The sequence below is a fragment of the Lepus europaeus genome, chromosome 1 (genome assembly GCF_033115175.1).
Source record: "Lepus europaeus isolate LE1 chromosome 1, mLepTim1.pri, whole genome shotgun sequence".
NCBI lineage: Eukaryota > Metazoa > Chordata > Mammalia > Lagomorpha > Leporidae > Lepus > Lepus europaeus.
This window is the reverse complement of record NC_084827.1, coordinates 146,485,955-146,510,396: the sequence shown is the minus strand read 5'-3', so window position 1 is coordinate 146,510,396 and position 24,442 is coordinate 146,485,955. Positions and strand designations below refer to the sequence as shown.

The 24,442-nt window shown below is 42.8% G+C and overlaps 2 protein-coding genes across 2 annotated transcripts in view; one reads left to right on the top strand and one right to left on the bottom strand.

Moving 5' to 3' along the window:
• Positions 1 to 3,667, top strand: part of ICA1L (islet cell autoantigen 1 like) — a 50,625-nt gene extending 46,958 nt beyond the window's left edge. Inside the window, exon 11 of the mRNA XM_062201433.1 lies at positions 3,121 to 3,667. Within this exon, the coding sequence (XP_062057417.1) occupies positions 3,121 to 3,236 (116 nt within the window). The 3' untranslated portion in view covers positions 3,237 to 3,667. The remainder of the gene's footprint in view (positions 1 to 3,120) is intronic.
• Positions 3,668 to 11,057: 7,390 nt separating this feature from the next.
• FAM117B (family with sequence similarity 117 member B) overlaps positions 11,058 to 24,442 on the bottom strand; it is a 105,978-nt gene continuing 92,593 nt past the window's right edge. The window contains exons 6-8 of the mRNA XM_062190054.1: positions 23,753 to 23,978; positions 21,036 to 21,156; positions 11,058 to 14,860 (exon numbers count right to left, since the gene is read on the bottom strand). Coding sequence (XP_062046038.1) covers positions 14,542 to 14,860; positions 21,036 to 21,156; positions 23,753 to 23,978 — 666 coding nt within the window. The 3' untranslated portion in view covers positions 11,058 to 14,541. The remainder of the gene's footprint in view (positions 14,861 to 21,035; positions 21,157 to 23,752; positions 23,979 to 24,442) is intronic.

Below are 24,442 nucleotides of genomic sequence, written 5' to 3'. Positions count from 1 at the left end.
CCAGCTCTGTAGGCGGCATTGTCAGCCCCTTCCTTGGCGGTCTAGTACCGCGGTGGCCCCAGGAGGGACCACGTTACCTTGCAGTCCACTGATTACCGTATCTGGCAGAGGCGGTTTTTGAAAGGTTGCCTTTCATGGTTAAATGCTTTTTCCAGAATCTGTGTCTCTGGGCGTGGGTCTGGTAGACTCCTTTCTCTTTAGTTCCAGGTGGAGCCATGGGGTAGTCTCCCTCCCCGCCTCCCACTGAAGCCTGCCACAGCATGGGCAGGGGTCCAGCGCCTTCCTCCGAGCTGCTGCGTCATCTGGATGCGGTGGCCGCACCCACCCCCAACAGTGGGTTCAGTTCTTCCCGGGGCTGTGCTCCTGGTGGCAACCCAAGGGGTGGGGGCCAAGTTCATAGGCGCACCACTGGCGTTCTGGGATAGCACACGGTACTGGTGGTGGCCCTTGGTGACAGAGGTGGGGCTGGGTTCATGGCAGCACCAGCTCACGCCCCTGGTAGGCTGACGTGTCCCAGCAGGGGCACGTGGCAGTAGGAGCCAGGGTCCTGGGAGCGCCACAGGGAGTCCTGGCAGGGTCCCAGCGGTCGGGCAGCGGCCCCTGTGGGTGAGCGGAGGCTGCAGGTCTGCTGGCGGCTCTGACTCCTGCGTCCTGGCAGTGGTGAGCACCTTCCCAGGAAGCAGGGGTGGAAATATGGACCCGAGCTCTGGGGGCCAGCTCCCCGCCCCTGAAGCGCAGAGTGCCGGGTGGAATCAGGTACCAGCTGCAAGCTTGTGCTGTGTGGCAGAGTGGGGGGCCTGTCCCCCAGGGCAGGCCGAATCCCGACAGTGACTCCTCTCCGCCTGTGCTGTGGTCGCTGAGGGGCGGCCAGCTGCCTTCTCTGAAGCCAAGCTCCCGTGAGGCCCGCGGCCAGCCCTGTGGCCAGACTGCCAGTCGGGCGGCTGTGCAGAGGGCGCCACTGAGGCACTCCAGGGCACCCTGCCCCGCCACGGGGACGCCCCCGCCATGGATGTGGGTCACGGTGGCCGTCACTGCGCTCCTGTGTTGCCACCTCCAGGCTGTGTGGCCTACGGACGTGCTGGGTTCCAGAGTTCTCCCTTGGGCACTCACTCCTACATGCAGCTGTTTGTTGTTTGAGCTCTTCTCTGTGGCGGAGGAACTAAACATGGGGCCCCTCTCTTTGGCTACCTTCAAACTTCCCCTTTTACTGTCCTGGATCCGGATCCAATACTAAATCACAGTCACTACAAGCGAGGAAACACGCGCCCCGGGATCGGTGGCTCGCCCAGGGCACTCACTAGTAGGCAGCCACCCAGATGCGAGGCCGGAACTCGTGCTCCACCTCAGGGCACCCACAAGCGGCACTGGGCACAAACGCAGTCCTTTCACGCTGCCCTCACTCTGGAGGCTTGGGAGCCCCTCTGGCGGACAGTCAGGGACACATGGTTTGGCTGAGGGCGTGGCTGAGGCCTGGAACGGAAAACGCCTAGAACGTTTTTTACCCTCAGAGTAGGCCTGTCTTCCACTCTGCCTACCAAGGCTCGCCTCATACCCAGCTCACAAGGTCACCTGTCTTAGCCCGGTCTTCTGGACCCCCGGGTGTCAGTGGCCAGTCCGGGATGACGCACACTCCGTGCCACTGTGCAAGCTTTCTTAGTCCCCTTGAGTACGTGTGACAGTGCAACCTGTGGACTAATGGTATTTAGATTTTCCCATCTCCCATCTCCACAGGGAGCTATCTGGATTTGGTCAACAAGAAGCTGGGTCGGGCAGTTGGTGCAGTGGGACACTGGCATCTCATATCAAAGTGCCCGGTTCAGGTCCTGGCTTCTGCACTTCCGTCCAGCTTCCTACTAATGTACACCCCGGGAGGTGGCAGATGATGGCTCACGTACTTGAGTCACTGCCACCCACCTGGGACACTCAGATTCAGTTTCAGGCTTCTACCTTTGGCCTGGCCTACCCCTGGCTGATGCAGTCATTTGGGGAGTAAACCAGCAGGTGGAAGATCTTTGTCAGTTCCTCTTCGTTTTCAAATAAAATGTGGGGAAAAAGAACAATCTTAATAGCACATTTGGGGCCGGCGCCGCGGCTCAATAGCCTGATCCTCCACCTGCGGCGCCAGCACACCGGGTTCTAGTCCCGGTTGCTCCTCTCCCAGTCCAGCTCTCTGCTATGGCCCGGGAGTGCAGTGGAGGATGGCCCAAGTGCTTGGGCCCTGCACCCCATAGGAGACCAGGAGAAGCACCTGGCTCCTGGCTCCAGATCAGCGCGGTGCGCCAGCTACAGCGTCCATTGGAGGGTGAACCAACAGCAAAAGAAGACCTTTCTCTCTCTCACTGTCCACTCTATCAAAAAAAAAAAAAAAAATTTTGGAAAAGACAAAGGAAACACCCGCAAGCCAAAGTAAGCTGCTGGATGTGGTAATGTGGGCCTGTGAGAAATACAGATTTCAGGAATGTGACTTCCTACTTGGTAGAAACAGAGGCTACTTTTAATTTTTAAACCTTATCTGAAAGCCTCCGTGTTTCTAAGAAGACTGTATTATTACCAGTCTTCATTTGTTTTATTTAATAAATTTCAACAGTGCAACTTTAATTATAGCAGTTTCCCCCCCATAACCTCCCTCCCACCTGCAAACTGTCCCACCTCCTCCTCCCTCTCCCATCCCATTCTTCATTAAATTTCATTTTAATTATCTTTATATATAGAAGATCAACTTAGTATATACTAAGTAAAGATTTCAACAGACTGCACCCACCCACACAGACACACAAAGTATAGAGTACTGTTTGAGTAGTAGTTTTACCGTTAATTCGCATAGTACAACACATGGAGGACAGAGGTCCTACATGGGGAGTAGGTGCACAGTGACTCCCGTTGTTGATTTAACAATTGACCTGTCTTCATTTGTAATTCAAGTCCTTTCTCAGAGCTGTATGCAACCAAGCCCAAGATTCTGCATTAGCTTTTCAGAATTATCCTGAAAGGGGTAGAGTTGATAGTTTATTATTTGTCAGTTATCTTTTTTATTCAAAAGCATCTACTTCAAAATTACGAAAGTGATACGAAAATGATTATAAAAAAGCTGAAACTCTGATGTGTTTTTCTTTCTAATAGCTTCCAAGAATGGGAACCGAGACATGTCAGCCTGGTTCAGTCTATTTGCAGACTTGGATCCACTTTCAAACCCGGATGCTATTGGACACTCAGATGATGAGCTTCTCAATGCTTGACTGAAGCTGTGTCATTCATGGCCTTGAGACATCAATTTTGCAACATATTGCCTTTGTGGAAAGGAATTTCTTTGTAACCCACACACAAAATTATGGTGTTTGTGAATATAACACCTCTCGGCCAACTTTAGACAGATGGTAAGGACTGCATTTGAATAGATTCAGTATATCATTAATAGCTTGAATTGGTTTTATGTGGAAAATGTTAGAAATCACGGAGGCTGCAATACTCAGATACCAACGTTTTTGTCACAATGACAGCTCGGGATAATTCTGTCAATAGGAGTTGAAGTTATTTCTTTGGAAAGATGTTTAAGTTGTCTTGCTGGTGTGAATTCTGTATGTGGATAAGATAGCATGAAATTGGGTTGTGGTTTGGGGGCTGGTTTTTAAATAGTAAGGGGGGGGGATGTCTTGTTATAGAAAACAGCACTAGAGGCAGACCAGGTGTCTTTGTTAGCAAGGCACAGTGAGTCTGAGCACTCAATCGCTATATGAATCACAAAGAACCTTGTACTCTTCTCCATTCGGAGGCTAAAGTGTAATGTTACCTCTCATGGAAAATCATGGACACTCTCCGATTCCATTATTAAATCTTCATGGGGGAACTAGCAGGATGGTTAATTTGCCAAGCCTAGCCTCTATAGAATTGAAAAAAAAAATCTTATAAACCACAAGAATGCCCAGTAACATTCAAGATATTGTGTGAGTGTCTTCAGGCCTGGCTTTTCACACAATGCTACAGTAATATAGAGTATTCATGTTCTTCTTGAACAGAAAACAAGGGGAGAACATTCTCTAAGTGACAGTCGTTTTCCTGAAATCGCCTAGAAACTTCTATCTGAATGAGGAAGACAGCTGCCAACCCTACCCTTATACAGTCTGTGTACTCACTCCATAGTTCCCGATGACTGCAGCCCGAGTACTTTCTGGTAGACACAGAAAGCTCTACTTGGATCAACAAGGGAGGGTCTTATTTTTTCTATGTCTTCTTTCCTGTGAGTGTCAGCATCTGGGGCTCTACTTGATTACTATGCAAAAACTGTGACCCTTTCATGGCTGAGAACAGGAGTCAAGGAAAGGCTCTTAGTGGAAGTTAGACAGTAAAACATCATATGCTGTTACACACAGCCATCAATCATTCCATTTCCTGTCCTTTTTTTCGTGCTCACCATAGTGTTTGAGCCAGTTTTCTAAGTGTTTTTTTGTCACCCAGTTCATTACATCCCTGTAAGATGACATGTTAGCTCAATTGTTCATAGGAGTTTCCCTGTGCTATTTCTAAACGCTTACTTAGAAAAAAAATTGCTTATAACGTCCAAGTCATTGTATATAAGAAACTTTTTCTAGGAATGGACCTGAGTAGGTAAAATGCCATCTACCTCCCATCCACAGCTGTTGGTCCTCAAACTCAGAAGTCGTTTTTCTGAAAACTCAGACCTAGTAGTACTGCATAGGTTACAAAGACCATATCTAAAGGTCAGAAACAGACTCAAGAAAAGGTTCTGAAATCTTTTCAACTCTTTTGACAATATTCCAGTTTTAAAATTTGGTTTTAATGAACTCTCATTATCTCCTCAGAAGCATTTAAAAATTGTTCTTTCCTATTCAGTGAAATTTCCCAGAATGCAGTCCAGCCATTGTTTTACCAAGATTCAATCACCAAAATTATGACTATGGGTCACAGTCGATATTCCCTCGCACAATGACTCGTGTTTTCCACTTCAAGTGCCTCAAAATGTGCTGGGTGTCTTGAGTTTGTGCTGTTTCGCTCTGCAATTGCACGCTTCCTAATGCGTTAGTTCCAAGATACCTCTGTGTCTCCCTCACATGCATGCAAAACGGTTCCTATTAGCCAACAGAAGCCAAGACACTTCTGCGGGTAGGACAACAGTAATGTCTGTGAATGGGAGGGAATACCACCCTCGTTTTTCCAGAAACAAAGATCCCTCCACATTTTATTATTCAGTTCGTAGTTTCTCTACCGTTTTGTCTTTCAACCGAATGTGCAATTTCCTATTTGACCCAGAAGTGACTCTAATGCCTTAGCAAGTCTCGTTATAACTTCAAGACTAACAACATTTTTGAAGAACATACTGATAACATTATTACTAGAGAAATTACCATTCATATTTTCTGTTATTTGAGGCTCAATGATTAATAATTCAGTGCTCAGAAAGAAATGTTGCTCTATTTAGCCAATACTGCTAATATGGGAAACCAAGCACACATTCAGGAAGGGGTGAGAAGGAAGGACAGGGTACACTCGGAACAAAAAGGCACAAGCAGTTGCTGTTCATCTCCGCCCAGACCATCCATTCAGTAAGAAGTAAATTAAGTATCCTGTACCAAGGGGAGACAGAGAACAACCCTGTCAAAATACAGTGTTTCCTCCCATTCAAATAGAAAAATGATCTTCCACTTTATATTCATAAGAATGCATTGAAACTTAGAAAAACTTCAGAAAAATTAAAATTTGCCTACTTTTTCTACAACCTCTTAGAGCATGAATACCAAGGCATAATAGGATTAGCACAACTTTGTTTTTTGAAATCTTTCATTAATTGCAGAATATAGCCCCAACATGATTAGAATCAAAGTATTTAAAAAAAAATAGGTTTCAGTGTTTACATACTGGGGAAAAAGTATTTTTCAACTGTGGACAGTTCTCCTCCATATAAACCATTTAGAACTGCTTAGGTCTTACAGCATTAGACCAAAGGACATTTCAACGTGCTCTATTTTTCTGAGCCTCTTTTAATAAAGATTGCAAGATGGCATAAAACAAAAAGTTTGCTTCCTAACATGTTCAATACAAATCTAGTTATTTTCCTATGCAAAAACCTGTGCTTTATCCAGGACCACAGTAGTAGGAAGTAGATTGACTTGATAAAGACGCCTCAAGATGAAAACAAAATGGGCAATGTCCTTCTGAAACGGACTCGTTCTAAGCTCCTTCCCAGCAGGGGGCTGTGTAAAGATATGGGAAATATCGGAGTGTGTTTTCTGTGTAAATATTTTCAGTAACAAATACAAACCATCAAATACCAAATTTTTGAGCCTAGACACAATAGCTAATAAAATAGAAGCCATCGTGTAGAAAGCAGGAGTGAGAGCAGCAACATTTGCCCAGTTAATCCTGCTCCCCGGGGTTGGCAGAGTGCTTTCTTTACCTTGAGCAACGAAGCAGCCACAGAATGTTAGGCTCTAGGAATTAGGAAGGAAATACAAACTTGAAAATATTATTTCAGTCACAGTGAAAGTAGAACTTGCACATTTAAAACATGCACCAGTAAGCTGCTTACATAAGGCAAAGTAAACCTATGGTACAGGAGGAGACGAATGGTCAGTCAGGACGGGTCACAGCCAGAAATCCAACATAAACTATTTCCTTCCATCTTTTATGAATCACTTAAAAGACTCTAAAAGAGCTCAGTAAAAACTCTTTCTTGGCATTTAAAGTTAAGACATGGTGTAAACAAACCATTCACGGGCCAAAGAGTAAGAAGCAAAAGGACAAAAAGGTCTGGTTGATGCGAGATTTGGAAGTGCATGTTTTTACATTTGTGTTGTACCTTTGACTTTTCAAACTACCTATTTTTCCTGCTGCCTCAGCACCCCCACAACCAGGCTGTGAGCACCTGGCCCAAGTAGACCAAGGTGTGCCGGGTGACCCAGGTGGCCCCTGCCACTCATTTCCCTTCCTGCTGCCCTCCCCAGTGACACCTAACTGCTCCAGGGAAACCCCTCACGCTTTCTGTGTACTTCCACTGCCCCCAAGCACCTGCCTGTGGATCTCCGCTCTCTCCCTGTTCCTCACCTGCTTAGCCAAGCCCCTCCCTTCATATTCCTTTCCTGGCGACACCACCCCCTCCCCAGGCATGCAGTGACTGTCTCTCTAGAACCTGTAAATATAATAAACTTTTTTCCCTCACTGCCTGAGTCTCCTCTTGTGGCTGCACGCCATTGACCATCACTCAAAAAAACACAAGTTTTTTTCTCATCTCAAAGTTAATAGTTCCTAAAACAAAAATCATCCACAGCTTTATCATATAGGAATAAACAGTTAACGCTACCTATTTTTTGTAGTTCCTTTGGGCACACATTTGGATTGTTCTCCAGGCAATTTTTACTGCCTTCTCTCTCTGAAAGGCACATACGAAGTTACTGAGAGTTTAAAAATTACCTAAGTCGGCCAGCGCCGTGGCTCAACAGGCTAATCCTCTGCCTAGCGGCGCCGACACACCGGGTTCTAGTCCCGGTTGCCCCTCTTCCAGGCCAGCTCTCTGCTATGGCCCGGGAAGGCAGTGGAGGATGGCTCAAGTGCTTGGGCCCTGCACCCCATGGGAGACCAGGAGAAGCACCTGGCTCCTGCCTTCGGATCAGCGCGGTGCGCCGGCCACAGCGGCCATTGGAGGGTGAACCAACGGCAAAAGGAAGACCTTTCTCTCTGTCTCTCTCTCTCACTGTCCACTCTGCCTGTCAAAAATTAAAAAAAAAAAAAAAAAATTACCTAAGTCTTTCCCTCGAAACGCCAGGTAAAGAGGATTGTGTGCTTCACCCAGTGGGTAGGACGCCCGCAGCCCACACTGGAGTGCCTGGGTTTGTAGGCTCCCGCCTGACTCCAGCTTCTGGCTAATGCAGATCCAGGGAGGTACTGGTGACGGCTCAAGTCACTGGGCTCTTCTCACCATGTAGGAGACTCTGGATGGCATTCAGGCTCCTGGCTTGGGCCCTGGTCCAGTCATGACTTCTGGCTGGCATTTGGGGATTAAACCTGCAGATGACAACTTGCTCAGTGTCAAATCGGGGCCGGGGGGGGGGGAGGGGTGGTGGTAGCAGTAAAGTAAACAAAAAACTAGCAGCAGGCATTGTGGCACGGTGGATGAAGCCACCACTGTGACGCCAGCATCCCATCTATCAGGGCTCCACTTCGAATCCCAGCTACTCCACTTCTGATCCAGCTTCCTGGAAGGCAGCAGCAGATGGCCCCAAGTACCTGGGCCTCTGCCATCCATGTGACAGATCCAAATGGAGTTCTGGGCTCCTGGCTTTGGCCTGTCACAGCCCTGGCTGCTGAAGGCATTTGGGGAGTGAACCAGAATTTGGAAGATAGATCTTTCTCTGTTACTCATGAGAAAAGTATATGTAAACAGGGTATTTTTTAAAAAGGCACAAAAATGTTAATTGTAGTTTTTCTCTCTAAAAGACATGTTCTCCAATTTAAAGCAAACATTTCTCTTTAATTTTTGCTGCTATAGCAACATTAAAAACCAGAAAACTCGAGGATCTAACTTCCTTGGTCAGGAACTGGTGTCTAACCAGCTTCCTGTCTTCTGGCCCTTCAAACCAAACTGCCAGCAGTTGTGGCAATGAAGGGGACCAGAATGGAGAACAAAGTCGTCAGTGGCCCAATGTCATATGATTTGCAATGATACTAACACTTGCATTTTTTATAAGGATCTATTTGAAAGGTAGAGACAGAGCAAGAAATATTCCTTCCTTGGTTCACTCCCAAAATGGCTACAATCCGAGTCGACCATGTGGGTGGAGAGGACCCAAGCCTTTGGGTCATCGGCAGCTGCCTTACCAGGTGTGTCAGCAGGGGGCTCATCAGAAGCAGAGCAGCACTCCAGTAGGGAATGCTGGTGTCGCTAGTGGCAACTCACACCCTGGGCCACAGCGCTGGCCAGCGTCACCGGATCCTGGCACAGGGTAAACAGCAGTAAGCCTTGGTGTTCCGTGCAAGTTCTGTAGTCAGATTTGGTTCAAAGCTGGACTTCGCCATTTCCCACTCTAATTCCAACTTTGTTATCCAGAGATAGTCAAAATAGCAGGACTTGGCTTCCAGGGTTACTGTGGAGACTAGAGCAAAAGTAACATATGAAGTACCTGGCATTAGGTGGTAAGCTACCTGTAGGCATAACCACTTTTCATTACGATTTCAGCTCAAATCCTGTCACCCTTTACAAGCTAAAATGCATTCTATGGTACCACTTTCCATGACCAAAACCTCCTGGCTTTCTAATGGGATGAATAAACTTACCTGGCGAAATACAGAGGAAGGAATGTTTACTTACATTTTTATATTTTCATATTTATGGCCTCATTTCAGTGACAGCACTGTCAGCATCTCCATCACATCAATCAGAAAACTGACGTTCAAAAAGGTGACTTCTTTGCCCCAGATCCCATGACCATTAAGCAACTCAGAGCTAGAACTAGTATCCAAACTGTGACCCTAACTCTAGGACTTTGTTTCTCCTCTGAATCATTCCAGTAATCTAAAGAACAGCATGGGACTGAGATTAATGGTTATATTCCAACCTGCTTTTAAACCACCAGAGCTTTTCTGATAGTATTCTATAAAAGATAATACTATAGCAGGACTGATACACACTAGTGTATACAATAAAAATCAAATTATGGATAGAAATTCTCACTTTGAGAAAGACTCCAATGGCAGAAGATAAGTGTTCTGGGTTTTTCTGTAGAAAGAGAAGCAGAAACAACATCTTTAGATCCAGTCTCATCTCTGCGTTAAGAAACCAGACCAAGGGGCTGGCGCTGCGGGTAAAGCTGCTGCCTACAACGCCAGCATCCCATCTGAGCGCCGATTTGAGTCCTGGTGGCGCCACGTCCAGTCCAGCTCCCTGCTAATGCACCTGGGAAAGCACCAGAAGATGGCTCAACCCACATGGGAGATCCACATGAAGCTCCTGCTTCAGCCTGGCCCAGCCTGGGCTGTTGTAGCCATCTGGGGAGTGAACCAGTGGATTAAAGATCTCTGTCTCTCCTTCCTGTGTAACTCTTGACTTTCAACTAAATAATAAAAGTAAATTAAAAAAAGGATTTAAAGACTAATGGTATTATCACACCATGTTCTACCACGGGTTTTAAAAAGATAAGCGTTCCTAATCTTAGCAAGGAAAAGAACAGAACTCGCAATACATTAGCAGGGAACTGCTATGAAGATGACAACGCAAGTATTTCACATATTTGAACCTCTTGGCCTCTTTAAAGGGAGGAAAAGACGGCAAAGGAGAAAACATCAGGTACCAATCTGAGAGCTTCCCTTTGCACCTGGTGATATGTTAAATGTACACACACCCCCTCAGAAGTTACCCTCAAACTCTGGCTAACCTTTTCCTTCAGAAATGATTTTCCAAAATATTTAACAAAATGGTTTGGGGACCAAATTATTGTGGTTACTTTTTGCTTCACTTAAAATGTGTCTCTCCTTTCCAACTGATTACAGAGCAGACTTCATTGGGAAGTGTTGCCCAGCTCTGGTATGTGGACAGACAAAACTCTCAGCCTAGACAGCCGTCCTGCATCCATAAACCACTGTCACAAAGGAAGAGTAAGGCTGGGTAGCAAGAATTAACAAGAAAAAAAATTCCCTTTATGTACATTAGAGTTAAGGGACTGTACCAGCCAAATCATCTGGAACTCTGAGGGGCTGACTCTTCCCTGTGAACACAAGTGTTTTCAGTGTGCTGTTTGGATTCTGTTTGCTTAGCATTTACCACAAAGATCAGGTACTTTAGGTTTGAGAGCATCTAAGAGACAGCAAGAAAGTTGCTGCTTAACACAGAGCATTTTTCTATTAATTTGTGAAAAATAACATGAAGGGTCTTGAAAAAGTTCACATCAAAAGCATACTAGCAACAAACTGTTTGGGTTTCAATCTTCTGGCAACAAAACATTTTAAAAATTTCATTTTCCATGAACTTTAAGTAACTTCATACTATCTACAAGTTATATCAGCCTAGAAATGTCTGAAAGGAAATGCAATTTGAATACGAGACAATACACAGAAAAAACCCAAGAACAGACTTTATTTTTAACATAAAAGTTCTATTTTCTTGTGAGGCAGCAACAAGTGTTCAGATACAAGGAATACATAAGTACATAGTAACAATATCTATCACCATCAGAAATGCTGTTTTTTGGGAGAATTTTGTTAGAAAAACAAAATTTAAAAAAATTGCATTTTAAAAAGATTTACACAGCTTCAACAGAGATGAAACATGCAGTTTAAAAAGACATAAATTATATTCAGGATTGTATAAACAAAATGTTCAGGGCTGCTCTGCTTATCATTAATTTAGGCAGAGTAAAACTTCAACCTTAAAGTGCAGTGTTGAGTATTCTTAGCTTTATCTGCAAATTCAGCACTTCTCCTGGTCCGGTTTTGAGACATCAAAATTTCAAGCATTAAGGAATGAATTTTAGTTTTAGAATAGTAAGCTTACTAGTGGCAACTTTTATTATCCTTAACAGTACAAAATCTTGACAAACCAGTCCTAATTTTGGACATAGAATAGGCTATAAATTCTGCCACTTTTTATCCCTTCTAGTGAAAGCCAACCACCAAAAATTATAATGGGGGAGAAAAAAGCTTTTCATGTTGCCAGATACTCCACAGTTAGCAACAGCACCTTCTAATAGACTGATTTGGTCTGCAGTCATAAACATTTTAAATAAAATGAGGAGTTTAACCAAAAAATAATTTTGCGTCTGTGCTCATATTTAACTAAAGAGGCAAAACATATTTTAAAGAACATAATTGTTCACAAAAAGCCATGACAAGTAATAGACTTACTCATGATCACAAATAGTAAATCTATTTAAGCTTTATCATCACAAGGAAAACTGTTTTAAGGGTGAAAGTGACAAAGTGAATAACCAGAGAATAGCTCCTTTTGCCAAATGATATATGCCACCATTTTTTTTAAACTGTGATGAAAGTAAATTTAAAATTTAAAAAAATTAAATTATATTCCCACTGAAGCCATTCTATTTATCTCCTATACAATTTTCTACAGAGTAACACAATACTTATGGAGTATAATTTTAGAAAATATTATGTACTCTATTGAGAGTATACCCATTTAAAAAAAAAAACACCTGGTATTTCAGGGTTAAATGAAGCAGCTGACTGGATCAATGGTTAGGATTTTTCAAGGCTGTGATAAAGCTCATGTGCTTCAAACTTAGCCCTTTGGCACTTGCAGGGTTGTTTTGTACCTTGTACCTTTTTTCTTTTTTCCAAATCTCAGGCTCTATTTCTCCCAAACCCATAGGATATGTTTGGTTGCCATACGATTCATTTACCTGCAAATTCAGGTCTTACAACCACATAGCAGACTGTAAGACTGTAAGTGATCAATCTACAACTTTTCTTTCTTCCATCCTCATTTTAAATTGCTTTACCTTAAGGATGTGAATTTGACAAATGCGAACAGCAGAACAAAAGGGGAAACCTGTTTACAAAGCAGCAGTCCAGCTGTAAACACCCTTGTGACTAGAGGGGGATGCAGACAGAGGAGGAAAGAAAAACCTGAGGCCAAGAAAACGACACAGATTCAACAGAATTCAAGTAATCAGAACAAAACTGGCTCTCGGCTGCCTTCTCGTCCATTCACATCAACTCACGGATTTCAGTGTCACCTTCTCTTCAGTCCGTCTAATAGAGGCGAAACCAAGGTGAAATGGTAATATCCAAAGGCATGGCAAAGACGGTGAAGAATCAAGGTTCTCCAAAAAGCAACCAATCAGAAACTTCAGATCCAAATATCTGAGCTTTTATTGGTTTAGAAGCTATGCTATACTTGTTCCAGTAAATTAGTTTTGGATGGAAAAAGTACAAAAATTCATCAGTCCTACCAACTAAAACCTGATGGATTCAGAATATTTGAATTTATCTGATTTACCTAAGTACATCTCCAATTTTAAATTTCACAGGACATATTTAAAATTAGTGAGATGTTTTCAAGGTGCATAAATGAAGAAGTCCTTTCAAGATTTATTGCTTCCATTAGATTTTCCTTGATGGAATACTTCTGGACAAGTTGACATATTAACCTTCAAAACATATCCCTTTTTAAGGACTTAACATATTTTTCTGCTTACTATGTAAATAGTAAGTTACTGCATCATAGAGTAGCGTATGAAGATATTAAAAGTATGTCTTTTTAAGTCAACACTGTTTTTTTAGAAGACATGCTCTTCAATTTCACTACCTCCTACCCAGAAACAAATACTGCTGTCACGTGATAATGGCAGTGATTTGCACTAGGATGAGTCCAAATCCAAAACTGTATGGGTTTTTCAAAGGTGCCTGTTGTTTGTACTCTAAAGCTCTTTGTTTTCCCCACTGTACGGAATGGACAGGAAACTAGCAAAACCTGGAGGCAAGAAATCTTGGTGCCAGTCACCATAAAGAAAAAGTCAGTTTCAAGGTTCTCTGGCTATGGATCACTATTCAGTGGATCACACTCCTGGCAAACTACTAAACCTGACCGTATCCACAAGACAACAACATCACAAAAGCAAAGGAGCAAATCCATGCACAGCCACGTCAGGATCTCGTGGGGCTATGATACAGCGAGGATGAAAGGTCGAACGCTACCTGTGGCAAAGGTAGGCAGTCGAGTGACCTGCTTCCCAGAAAACCAAAGGGCTCCTTACTCCCAGCTAGCAATCAACACTAGAGAGTTTCCTTTTGGCTCATTGACTTGAAGCCAATTCCAAAATGGGTGAGAACTTATTAAAGCATTTGTCTTCAGACTATAATTTTTCTGACCACATAGTGAAATGTGTACAGGAGTCGTGAAGAAAACAGCAGTGTTACAAATATTTCACCCAAAGCACAAACTTTTGACATCAAAAAACATAAATCACATAATATTGCTTTTGTCTCTTTATATATACTTGTTCAATGCATTTACCTATCAATTCTTGTTTGGGAAAAGAACACAGTCATGAGATTAAATTGCTGGGAAAATGTCAACAGTCCCCCTTGGTCCCCAAATTGAGAGACAGCTGAGGAAAGCACACATGTAGAAAGGGAAACAAGAAACAGAGGCCACCAAAGAATCTTTAGAATGTCTTGTTTGCTACGTTTCAGAAAATGTAACATTGGTATTATAAAATAGTCATTTTCATATAAAAGATGGTTCTTGCAGCATCATTCACGTCTCCCTTCAGGAATCATGTTTACAGAGATCAGGTTTTGTGGGTTTATATATATATATATTTTTTTAAAAGAAGTCTAATTTGAAAACAAAAAGCAATGTGACACTGTCCCTCTAAAAGTAAAGGATGAGACTTTCTTGTATGAATCAGTGCTTTGTCAAAAAGCAGGCTAAGCACTGAGGGTTGGCCTTCGTGGGTGGGGCAGAGCCGCCGGAGGCGCTGCTGCTTCTTGCAGAAGCCTCACTGTCACCTGTCACTGCCAACCGGGAGCGCACCGTGCCATCAGGAGTTTCCCAGAACAATGGCCACACAGCACGGGGACCTACCCTTCGGCTTCCTCGATTGGTTCTGGTGGAGGCAGCAGAGGGGCTGACGGGAGAACTGTGCTAGTTCCTCGAGAGACTCGGTCTTGTTCTGTGTTTGTAGACAGGGAGGCCACAGCGATGGGCTGGAGCAGAGTGGTTGTCATGCCAGTGGTGACTGTCAGGCTGTGGCCCGAGCCCTTGAGCGTGAGATCTGCGGTGGGGAGGAGCGGCTTGAGAATGCTGACGAGGCAGAAAGCAGAGCCGCTTTTAGGAATGAAATTCACCTTGTTTTTGTCAGGACAGTAAAAGGCTGGGATTTCGTGAAGCTGCTTTGGCCTAAACATAGAACAGACAATTCAATACTTTTAAGGCACTCAACTCTGGAACCACTTTTATTTTTCAAAACAGATAACTTATAGATACATAAAAAGAATACAAAACACAAACTATGTCAAAAGCTTCAAATGGCAAGGACCAAAATACTAGTGAAAAAACAAGTATCTCAGAACGCAGAAGACATCACTCTGTTGCCGCGTTGCACCCCAGGACCACACAGGTGGCTCAGGCTGATGATCACTGCATTTCAATGAAGATCTAAAATAGCCACTAGGAACAAGGAGCTTCCTAAAGCAAAAGAAAATCTGGATGCTTTAAGACAAAAATATGTTCTACTACCATGGTCTGTACTACTCTAAAAGGAGAAAGCAGAGAAAATAATGGTATACAATGTCCACCTTTTGCTAAGTTCTACCATTACATGGTTACACTGGCAGGTGTGGGTTTTCTCTTTCTAGGTTTTTGTTTTTTTTGTTTTTTTTTTTTTTTTGACAGGCAGAGTGGACAGTGAGAGAGACAGAGAGAAAGGTCTTCCTTTACCATTGGTTCACCCTCCAATGGCCGCTGTGGCCAGCGCGAACTGCGCTGATCCGAAGGCAGGAGCCAGGTCCTTCTCCTGGTCTCCCATGGGGTGCAGGGCCCAAGCACTTGGGCCATCCTCCACTGCACTCCCAGGCCATAGCAGAGAGCTGGCCTGGAAGAGGGGCAACCGGGACAGAATCTGGCACCCCGACCAGGGCTAGAACCCGGTGTGCCGGCGCTGCAGGTGGAAGATTAGCCTATTGAGCCGCGGCGCCGGCGCTTTTCTAGGTTCTTAAAAGCCTCTTTGAAACAATTCTTTGAGTTAACCATGATGGTTTTTTGAGTAGCACAATGTAAATGTAAAGTCAAAATTCTTCATTTTGAAAGGTTTTTTTGGAGCCAATTATCTGCTCTTCCCATCCTCCTGAAAATTAACCCAAATATTTGAAAAGGATACTGGTGGTTAATGATATTCTACAAAACTTAAAAGTATTAAAAAAGAAAATTGTTAAAATCATATGAAGTACCACGAAATTAAGATGGAAAAACCTGAATAAATCAAGACTCAGGTTATATGAACATGTGAAAAAAATATTGTTCTCATCTCTCGCAATAACAATTCAGCTCGGGGCCGGTGCTGTGGCACAGCGGGTTAAATCCCTGGCCTGAAGCGCCGGCATCCCATATGGGTGACAGTTCTAGTCACGGATGCTCCTCTTCCAATCCAGCTCTCTGCTATGGCCTGGGAAAAGCAGTAGAGGATGGCCCAATTCTTTGGGCCCCTGCACCAATGTGGGAGACCTGGAAGAAGCTCCTAGCTCCTGGCTCCTGGCTTCGGATCGGCACAGCTCCAGCCATTGCAGCCATCTAGGGAGTGAACCAGTGGATGGAAGACCTGTGTCTAACTCTCTAACTCTTTCAAATAAATAAAATAGATCTTTTAAAAAAATAACAATTCAGCTCAATAAAAATCTGAATGTGCCAAGTCTGTACTAGATTCTGAGGCACAAAGATGAAATAATCCACAAGAGGGAGATGGCCTGAATTTATAATTCTTGGAGGGAGGCAAGTGCTGGGACATATTTCAATACAATTGGTCTCCTCTCTAACCATACGTATTTCATGTATTTAAAACACTATTCTGAGGAGGGATCGTGAAGCTCTACCAGGCTGCCAGAGCTGCCCAGAGCACAGAAGAGAAGCATTCTGCAAGAGTCTCACAGATGTGGTAACAAAGGTTTGTGAAAGGTTTGGAGGCAGCAGCAGGGAGCATGAAGAAGAGGAGTTTGAGAGACAGACAGACAGGCTTCCCCGAAAGCTACCGACAAGTCAAGCTTGAAGACTGAGTGAACAACAGACCCAGGGAGTAGCCGCCAAAGAGATATGTTCCAAGTAGACAATGCGCTGGCTGGCAACTTTTATTAATGTAAATAAACTATACCCAAGGACAGCTTTGGCAAATGCAACAATAACAAAGAAAAGTACAACTTTAAGTTATGCTTCCTTGTACACTATTCTTTCTGGAATACAATGGAAACTTAATAGGTCAAGTACTTTTACTGCCATGAGTACATGTAGATAGATGACTGATGGGAGGAACACACGCCCATCTATTTTTATCATTGGACAGGATGGTTTTCAATTCCTTAAAGAAGACAGGAAGTTGAGGTTATGTTTCCATAATTAAACAGTGCTTGAATTTTCCTCTGAATATAGAATTATTGGAGATAATTTTCATTTTTTACTTCTTTTATATAAAGGGAACAAATTTCATGTATTTCATATATATACTTTTAAGAGTATATTGATACTCTGTACCCTACCCTTCCCTCCTCCTTCCCATCCTCTCTCCTCTTCTTCTTATTTTTCTTTTAATTTTTTTATATGAACAGAAAAAAAGGTTAATCAGTTCCTACATACTCAAAGACTCTTATGTTTTTAATGAAATAATTTATTTGTTTGAGGTTACCTTATTAAAAATGACTTCAGAAGTGGTTGCTAATAGATTCAGAGGATAGACATTTCTGAAATACAAAGAAACTTTCTGATTTGTTTTTGATCTGGAAACATTTTCTAATGATAGGACTCTAAAAACCATTCAACTTCCTTGCTGTTTCTATGAGGAGAGATGACATACCTCACACACAGTTATATAAACAGTAATGACTTGTCTAACTGACCAGGGTCAAGAAACAGAACATTAATAGTAAATAGCACCAAAAACTCCCTCGTGTCCTCCCATGGCTACTATCCCAGCCAACCAAGGGGAGTCATGCTCCGAACCTTCCACATTTAACTTCCAGGAACACATTACCCAAGAACAACAGTACCTGCCCCTGGAGGATGTGCAAGTACTAATATTACTTCAAAGTATTCTTCAACTTAAGTAAAACCATACATACAGGGAGGGGGGAGCGGGGAAGAACCTTGGGAACTAGTTTAAAATGTATTTTTCCTTAAGCAGTATTCTAAAAGTATTACGTCTCAAAAGAAACACAGTAACAACTCCAAAAATCCCGATATTGCAGAGGCCACAATACCTAGGAATCTAAGGTCAAGGAGCTCATCAGCTGGAACAGGAAAAGGCACATTAAGGTCATTAAAAAGGACTTAACTAAGTGCAGATGGTATGGCTATGGTACATGCTATTACCAAAAATAATACAGAGACTGAAGCACAAAATCTGATTTTGTTCTTTCTGGGCTCAAATCCAACTACTTATTTTCTTTCAGGTAAACAGGTTCATTTCTGGAAATGACAGATTACCTTCCCCTCCCATCTGAGCCCAAGGCCCAGTAAAGGTCAAAGCTACTACTTTAAACCAGAAGTAAGATTTAGAAAAGTATTCCTAAAAGATGATTAAACAAGTTAAAATTTTAATTTAGGACCAATAAGCTAGCTTTGCATCAATGCTGGTATATCCAGTGGTTTTTGTTCTAATTTTGTCACAGCTTGTCACAGTGAGGGTAAAAAGAGACTAATTTTTTAGACTCTAAGTAACTTGTTTTATTGATAGAGGGCTTTAATTACCACTAAGAAAACAACTCTTGGGGTACTACTCTTGTTAATTAATCTTGAAATATAATTAAAATATTAATAGGTTTTTGTTACCACATTGTTATACCACTATAATTTATAATAAAAACTGTATTAAAAATAGGTTTGCCTTCTAATAATAGACCAGTGTGCCATAAAACATGTGTTAGGGTTTATGTTTCTTTTACTTGTATCTATCTATATACATAATACCTGGCTTTTTTCCCCTTCCTTTAGACACAATGAACATAGAAGTACATGGCTCAGATTGAGTCCTAAGAAATTATCTAAATCCAACAGTCTAAGGCAGATACCAGAGGACACCAACCTATGTAACAAATATTTAAAATATTTCTTGAAAAAATTCAAATTGCTGGGGCTGGCACTATGGTGTAGGTAGTAGGCTAAGCCTCTGCCTGCGGCCCCAGCATTCCATATAGGCGACGGTTTGTGTCTTGGCTGCTCCTCTTCTGATCCAGCTCTCTGCTATGGCCTAGTAAAGCAGTGAAGGACAGCCTAAGTCCTTGGGCCCCTGTACCTGTGTGGGAGACCCGAAAGAAGCTCCTGGCTCCTGGCCTCAGGTGGGCTCAGCTCCGGCTGTTGTGGCCATTTGGGGAGTGAACCAGTGGATGGAAGACCTCTCTGACTTTCCCTCTCTCTGTAACTCTACCTCACTAATAAATAAATAAAATCTTTAAGAAAAAATTCAAATTGCTTTGAGCCAAATAGTCCCATATCTCTGTACTTCGGCAAATCTCACTTGCCAATGAGAATTCCAAAGAACTCAGCTCAAGAAAGGTACGTTTGAGCAAACTGACTTTTATTTAAAGAGAATGATCTATTTCTTAAGGAAGTTCATGAGAAGAGTTAAGCCAGCATTTTTTAATTAAGCATAAAAAGCATGTGAGGTACTTGTTAAAGGTGCAGAACTCAGGATCCATCTCCCTATCAACAGATTTGTTAGGCCTGGAATGAGGCCAGGTAATGCAGTTGTCACCACTTCAGTGATTAGGATGCAAACAAACGGTGCCAGGAACAAATCTGCAGAAATACAGTCTGAGCTAGGTGGCACCTGTTGAAAGGAGCACTCAATTACTGTCACTGAAGCAGAGAGGAGGCTGACAGCTGGAGTTACCTAGTAGAGAAGTCAAAGGGATTCACAGACAATGCTCTTTGTGCGGCACAATTATTCAGAATTTAGGTTAAAGGAAAAACTGACAAGAAGACATATAAGAGAAACAAAAGGAAACCATACTTCAAACCACTCCGAGATGTTCATGATAGTGGAAAAAGTCAAACTGTGAACTGGTGAAGGCTGGACAATCGCCATCTTGTATTTTAGGTTTCACAGTAAGAAAAAGCCAAGAAACATGGCTCTTAGACTTGTAGCCATAGTAAGATTGCAGAGAGAAGACTACTGCCAGTGCTCAACACTTGATTTGCTCTATCTCACACACACCTCAACCCTGCGGCCATCACATGACAAGCAAGGAGCCACTGCTACTGAAAACATCAGGCTGGGTAGAGTCTGAGTGAATTCTGAGGTTACAATGGGTGCTGACTGCAGTACTAGCCAAAAGAAGAATGTGAGTAGAGACGATCACATACCAGGGGCACCAGACACTTTAGTTTAAAATTCTGCTTTTAAAATTATCTTTATCATAGTAATGTGATTCTATAAAGTAATGGAAACTGGTTCCTGTATTTGCGGACAAAATATATATTTTTAAACTATTTAAAGAGGCCGGCGCCATGGCTCAACAGGCTAATCCTCCGCTTTGCAGCGCTGGCACACCGGGTTCTAGTCCCGGTCAGGGCACCGGATTCTGTCCCGGTTGCCCCTCTTCCAGGCCAGCTCTCTGCTATGGCCAGGGAGTGCAATGGAGGATGGCCCAAGTGCTTGGGCCCTGCACCCCATGGGAGACCAGGAGAAGCACCTGGCTCCTGCCTTCGGATCAGTGCGGTGCGCCAGCCCCAGCGCGCCAGCCAGGACGGCCATTGGAGGGTGAGCCAATGGCAAAGGAAGACCTTTCTCCCTGTCTCTCTCTCTCTCACTGTCCACTCTGCCTGTCAAAATAAATAAATAAATTAATTAATTAAATTAAATTAAAAAAATAAACTATTCAAAGAAGAGGGAGAAATGGGATATAATTACATTCTCAGAACTGTATGTGAACTATATTGAACCTCTTAAAAACTAAAAAAAATTAAAAATTAAAAATATAAGTAAATAAATAAATTTAACTGGTGACCAAAAGTAGACAAAAATTGAAGGGGATGTAATCCTTGCCAGAAGAGAAGCACACAGGTTACAATCTGTGGTCCATCTTGAGTAAACACTAATTCCATGTGTGAACATGAAGAGATACAGGTTCAGAAATGACTGCCACAGAAGACACTTTAGGGACAAATGAGGAAGTTTAAATAACTAGATATTAGTAGATATTAACCTTTACTGTTAATATTGTGGTTATGTAGGGATACTATGGTTACTTTTAGCAAATACTGATGTTTACAATATAGTCTGAGTGGCAGATAAACGGTTGATACTATATTATTCTTCCAACTTATTTTAAAATTCTCATAATGTTTCTTTAGTTGGAGGAGGGATACTTACGAGCATTCCTCAAAGACTTTGACTCTCTCACAACCCTCAGGAGGTTCCCTTTTGAACATGTAACTGTTGTTAGGTTTGGGTGAGGTTGCATATTTGGGTAGAGGAGAGTTGTTCCCATTCTCTGCAAAAAATGATACATTGGATTACTAAGAAACACTTCTATAAAAATGCATCAATCATACAATATTTCACTATTCTTGGCCTCTCCCCAAGAATTACTCCAGGGCAGGAAAAGTGTTCTATTCATCAATATCACCCCAATAGCTAACTCGATTCTTGATAAAAAGGAGATAACCAATGTTTGTTCAATAACTGCATAAGCAAAATATTTTAATTTCTTTTCCACTTATATAATTATCATAACCTCACTTCTCAGTATTGAATACTGATTTAGCTGCCTTACTCATTTCAAAATTTTTTTTAAGATTTATTTCCTCGAAAATCAGTGTTATATATAGAGGGAGAGACAGAGAGCGAGAGCAAGATATCTTCTATTCACTCATTCACTTCCTAACATCTGGGGCTAGGCCAGGCTGAAGGCAGACGCCTAGGACCCCATATCTCAGTCTCCCAACAGAGTGGCAATGGCTAAAGCACTTAGTACACCTAGAAAAACAGCAGAAGGCAGCCCAACAGGAAGCTGGACAGGAAGTGGAGCAGCCGGGACCCAAACCAGCACTCAGTAACCTGCCATGGCACAGCACCAGGCCCTCATTTCTATTCTACACACAACAAATACATTCAACCCCCAAACTTCAGTTTTCCCAGCATTTTCTGAAATGGTTCTTCCTTCATTGGTTGTCATGAACTCTTGGCTTGGAACTGCCCTGCTCCTCTGACTACAATCTCTGCTCCAAGTAGTCAGAGTCACTGTATACCAAACAATTCCTTTTGCCTATGACTCTCCCTTTACCTAAAAGGGGGTTAGTTCTACTCATTTTCCAAAACTTCTTCAAAGTCTGACTCAAATGTTTATGAACTCTTCCCAAATTAACCCTAGCAGAGGGAACACTTATTTATTCTAATACTCTGGTTCAGGGCTGCAGTCCTCAGTTTATACTACATTAACTTAAAATTCTTGGTATGTTACATAACTGTTCTAGATCTTTTTTTTTCAGTCTGTGTCAGCTAAGCTACAAATTCTTTATTGCCAGCAGCACTGTAGCCTTATTTTCTTAAAAAAGAACTTCACAGAAGCCAACCAGATGCTAGTCTCCTAAAATCATATGCAGCAATACACACAATTTATGGAGTTCTTACATGTTATTGATATAAAAGCATAAGGTATGGGAAAACAAAGAGGTGGATTTTAATAGCCAAGTTTCATCTGACAAGGAAGAGGGAGGGAATGAAAGGAAAATAGGAAGGGAGGGAGGAGATGGCATTGTGGTGCAGTGGGTTAAGCTGCTGTCTGCAATTCAACATCCCAAATGAGCATTGGTTTGAGTTCCAGCTGCCCTGCTTTCAATCCAACTCCCTGCTAATACGCCTGGGAAGGTAGCAGAAGATGTCCCAAGTACTTGGGCCCCCATCACCTATGTGAGAGGCAGGGTTGGAGTTCTGCCTCTTGACTTTGGCCTGTCCCAGCCCCAGCTGTTGTGGCCATTCGGGGAATGAACCAGCAAGTGGAAGATTCTGTCTCTCACTCTCTATTGCTCAGCCTTTCAACTAAATAAATCTTTTAGAAAAAGAAAAAAAAAAAAAAAAGGCCTACTGTTTACAACTACCCATAGTTTGATGTGACTTCCTCAGTGACATTGTCTCAGTGATTTGGGAGTGTCAGCCAGTCAGAACAATGGGGCACTCAGTGCTACATAGGTTGGAGGTTCTAAATGACTACTGAACCCAGCTTTACAATTCACAAATGTTACAGACTAGGATTAGGCCAACAAAACACCACCCTGATGCAAACACACAGAATCATATTGCTACAAAAGATAAGAATATTTGTAATTGATATTCAGACTGTTTCTCCAGATTATTTTTAAGGTACATAAATATATTCTAACCTTTTACTTCTGGCTTGCTATGAACAGTCATTTTGTATCAATATAAATCAGTTAATCCGGTTAGGAATCTCAGAAACAGATTCTGAGATCTGTGGTGCAGCGGGTTAAAGCCCTGGCCTGAAGCGCTGGCATCCCAAATGGGTGCCGTTTCTAGTCTCGGCTGCTCCTCTTCCAATCCAGCTCTCTGCTGTGGCCTGGGAAAAGCAGTGGAGGATAGCCCAATTCCTTGGGCCCCTGCACCCACGAGGGAGACCCGGAAGAAGCTCCTGGCTCCTGGCTTCGGATCAGCGCAGCTCCGGCCGTTGCAGCCATCTGGGGAGTGAACCAGCAGATAGAAGACCTCTCTCTCTGTCTCTCTCTCTCTGTAACTCTGTCTTTCAAATAAATAAATCTTAAAAAAAATTATTAAAGTTCACTTCCAATAAGGTAAAAAGAGAACAAAGTGCTTTTTAGTACAAATATGCACTTCATTTATAACAAAAAGAATGTTTCTCACTAATAAGAAAGTTTACTAACAAGTACAAAACAAAATATATACACAAAAGCCTGTAAGTCCACCCAACTAGACCATCAACTGAGTTCCGGAGTAAAACCTACAATTCTGTACTCCAAGTTTTTTAAATCCATGTGTCAAACATATTACCTAGTAGCCTCCAAGTGTGTTTCTGTTAGAATGAACAATAAAAAGGTGCCATTCATTATTCCTACCTTTATCCCTGGGATCAACAAGCAGGTCATCAGCTGAGCAGGGACTCTCCTCGCTGCCTTCGTTGGAGATGGTGAGGAATGACGTGGGGGACACGGACTGGGAGCGGCTGCTGTTGTTGCTGCTCTTGTCCGCCCCACCGGGGGTCTGTGTGTCGATACTCCGAGTGCTGCTACTTCTCTGCGCCAGGGGCGGAGGGGCACGGTGTCCATCTGGAATGTCTTGTGGCTGTTAAACGATTTTTTTTAAAAACATCTGGCTATTTACCATTGATTTTGAAATTCATCAGCAATGCAACTAGTGTCAATCTTCCCCTGTAGTGCCAAGGCCTCACAATCCCTTCATACTTAAGAGGCCTTCGTGCTGCTTATCACCGACATCCCTGTCTAATCGGATTCCCCTCTGTGGGAGTGGAGACCAAGTGAAGACTTTGTATTCCCTGGGGGTTGGCACCTAGCAGCTTGCTAAAGGTTACTGAATAAATGAATTGTACTGAATTACTTATCATGTGCTAGATATTGTTTTAAAAATGATAAAGGAGGGCCACAATAAAAGGGGAGAAATCTAGGAGTAGCACTACATTCCATGCTAGAGGAAAAGGTTATCTATGTGTAAACTACTGGTATTTGGTGGCAGGCCCTTGCAACCTTTCTCCCTCTACCCACCCCCCTTCAAAGAGATTTTAGAAAGAA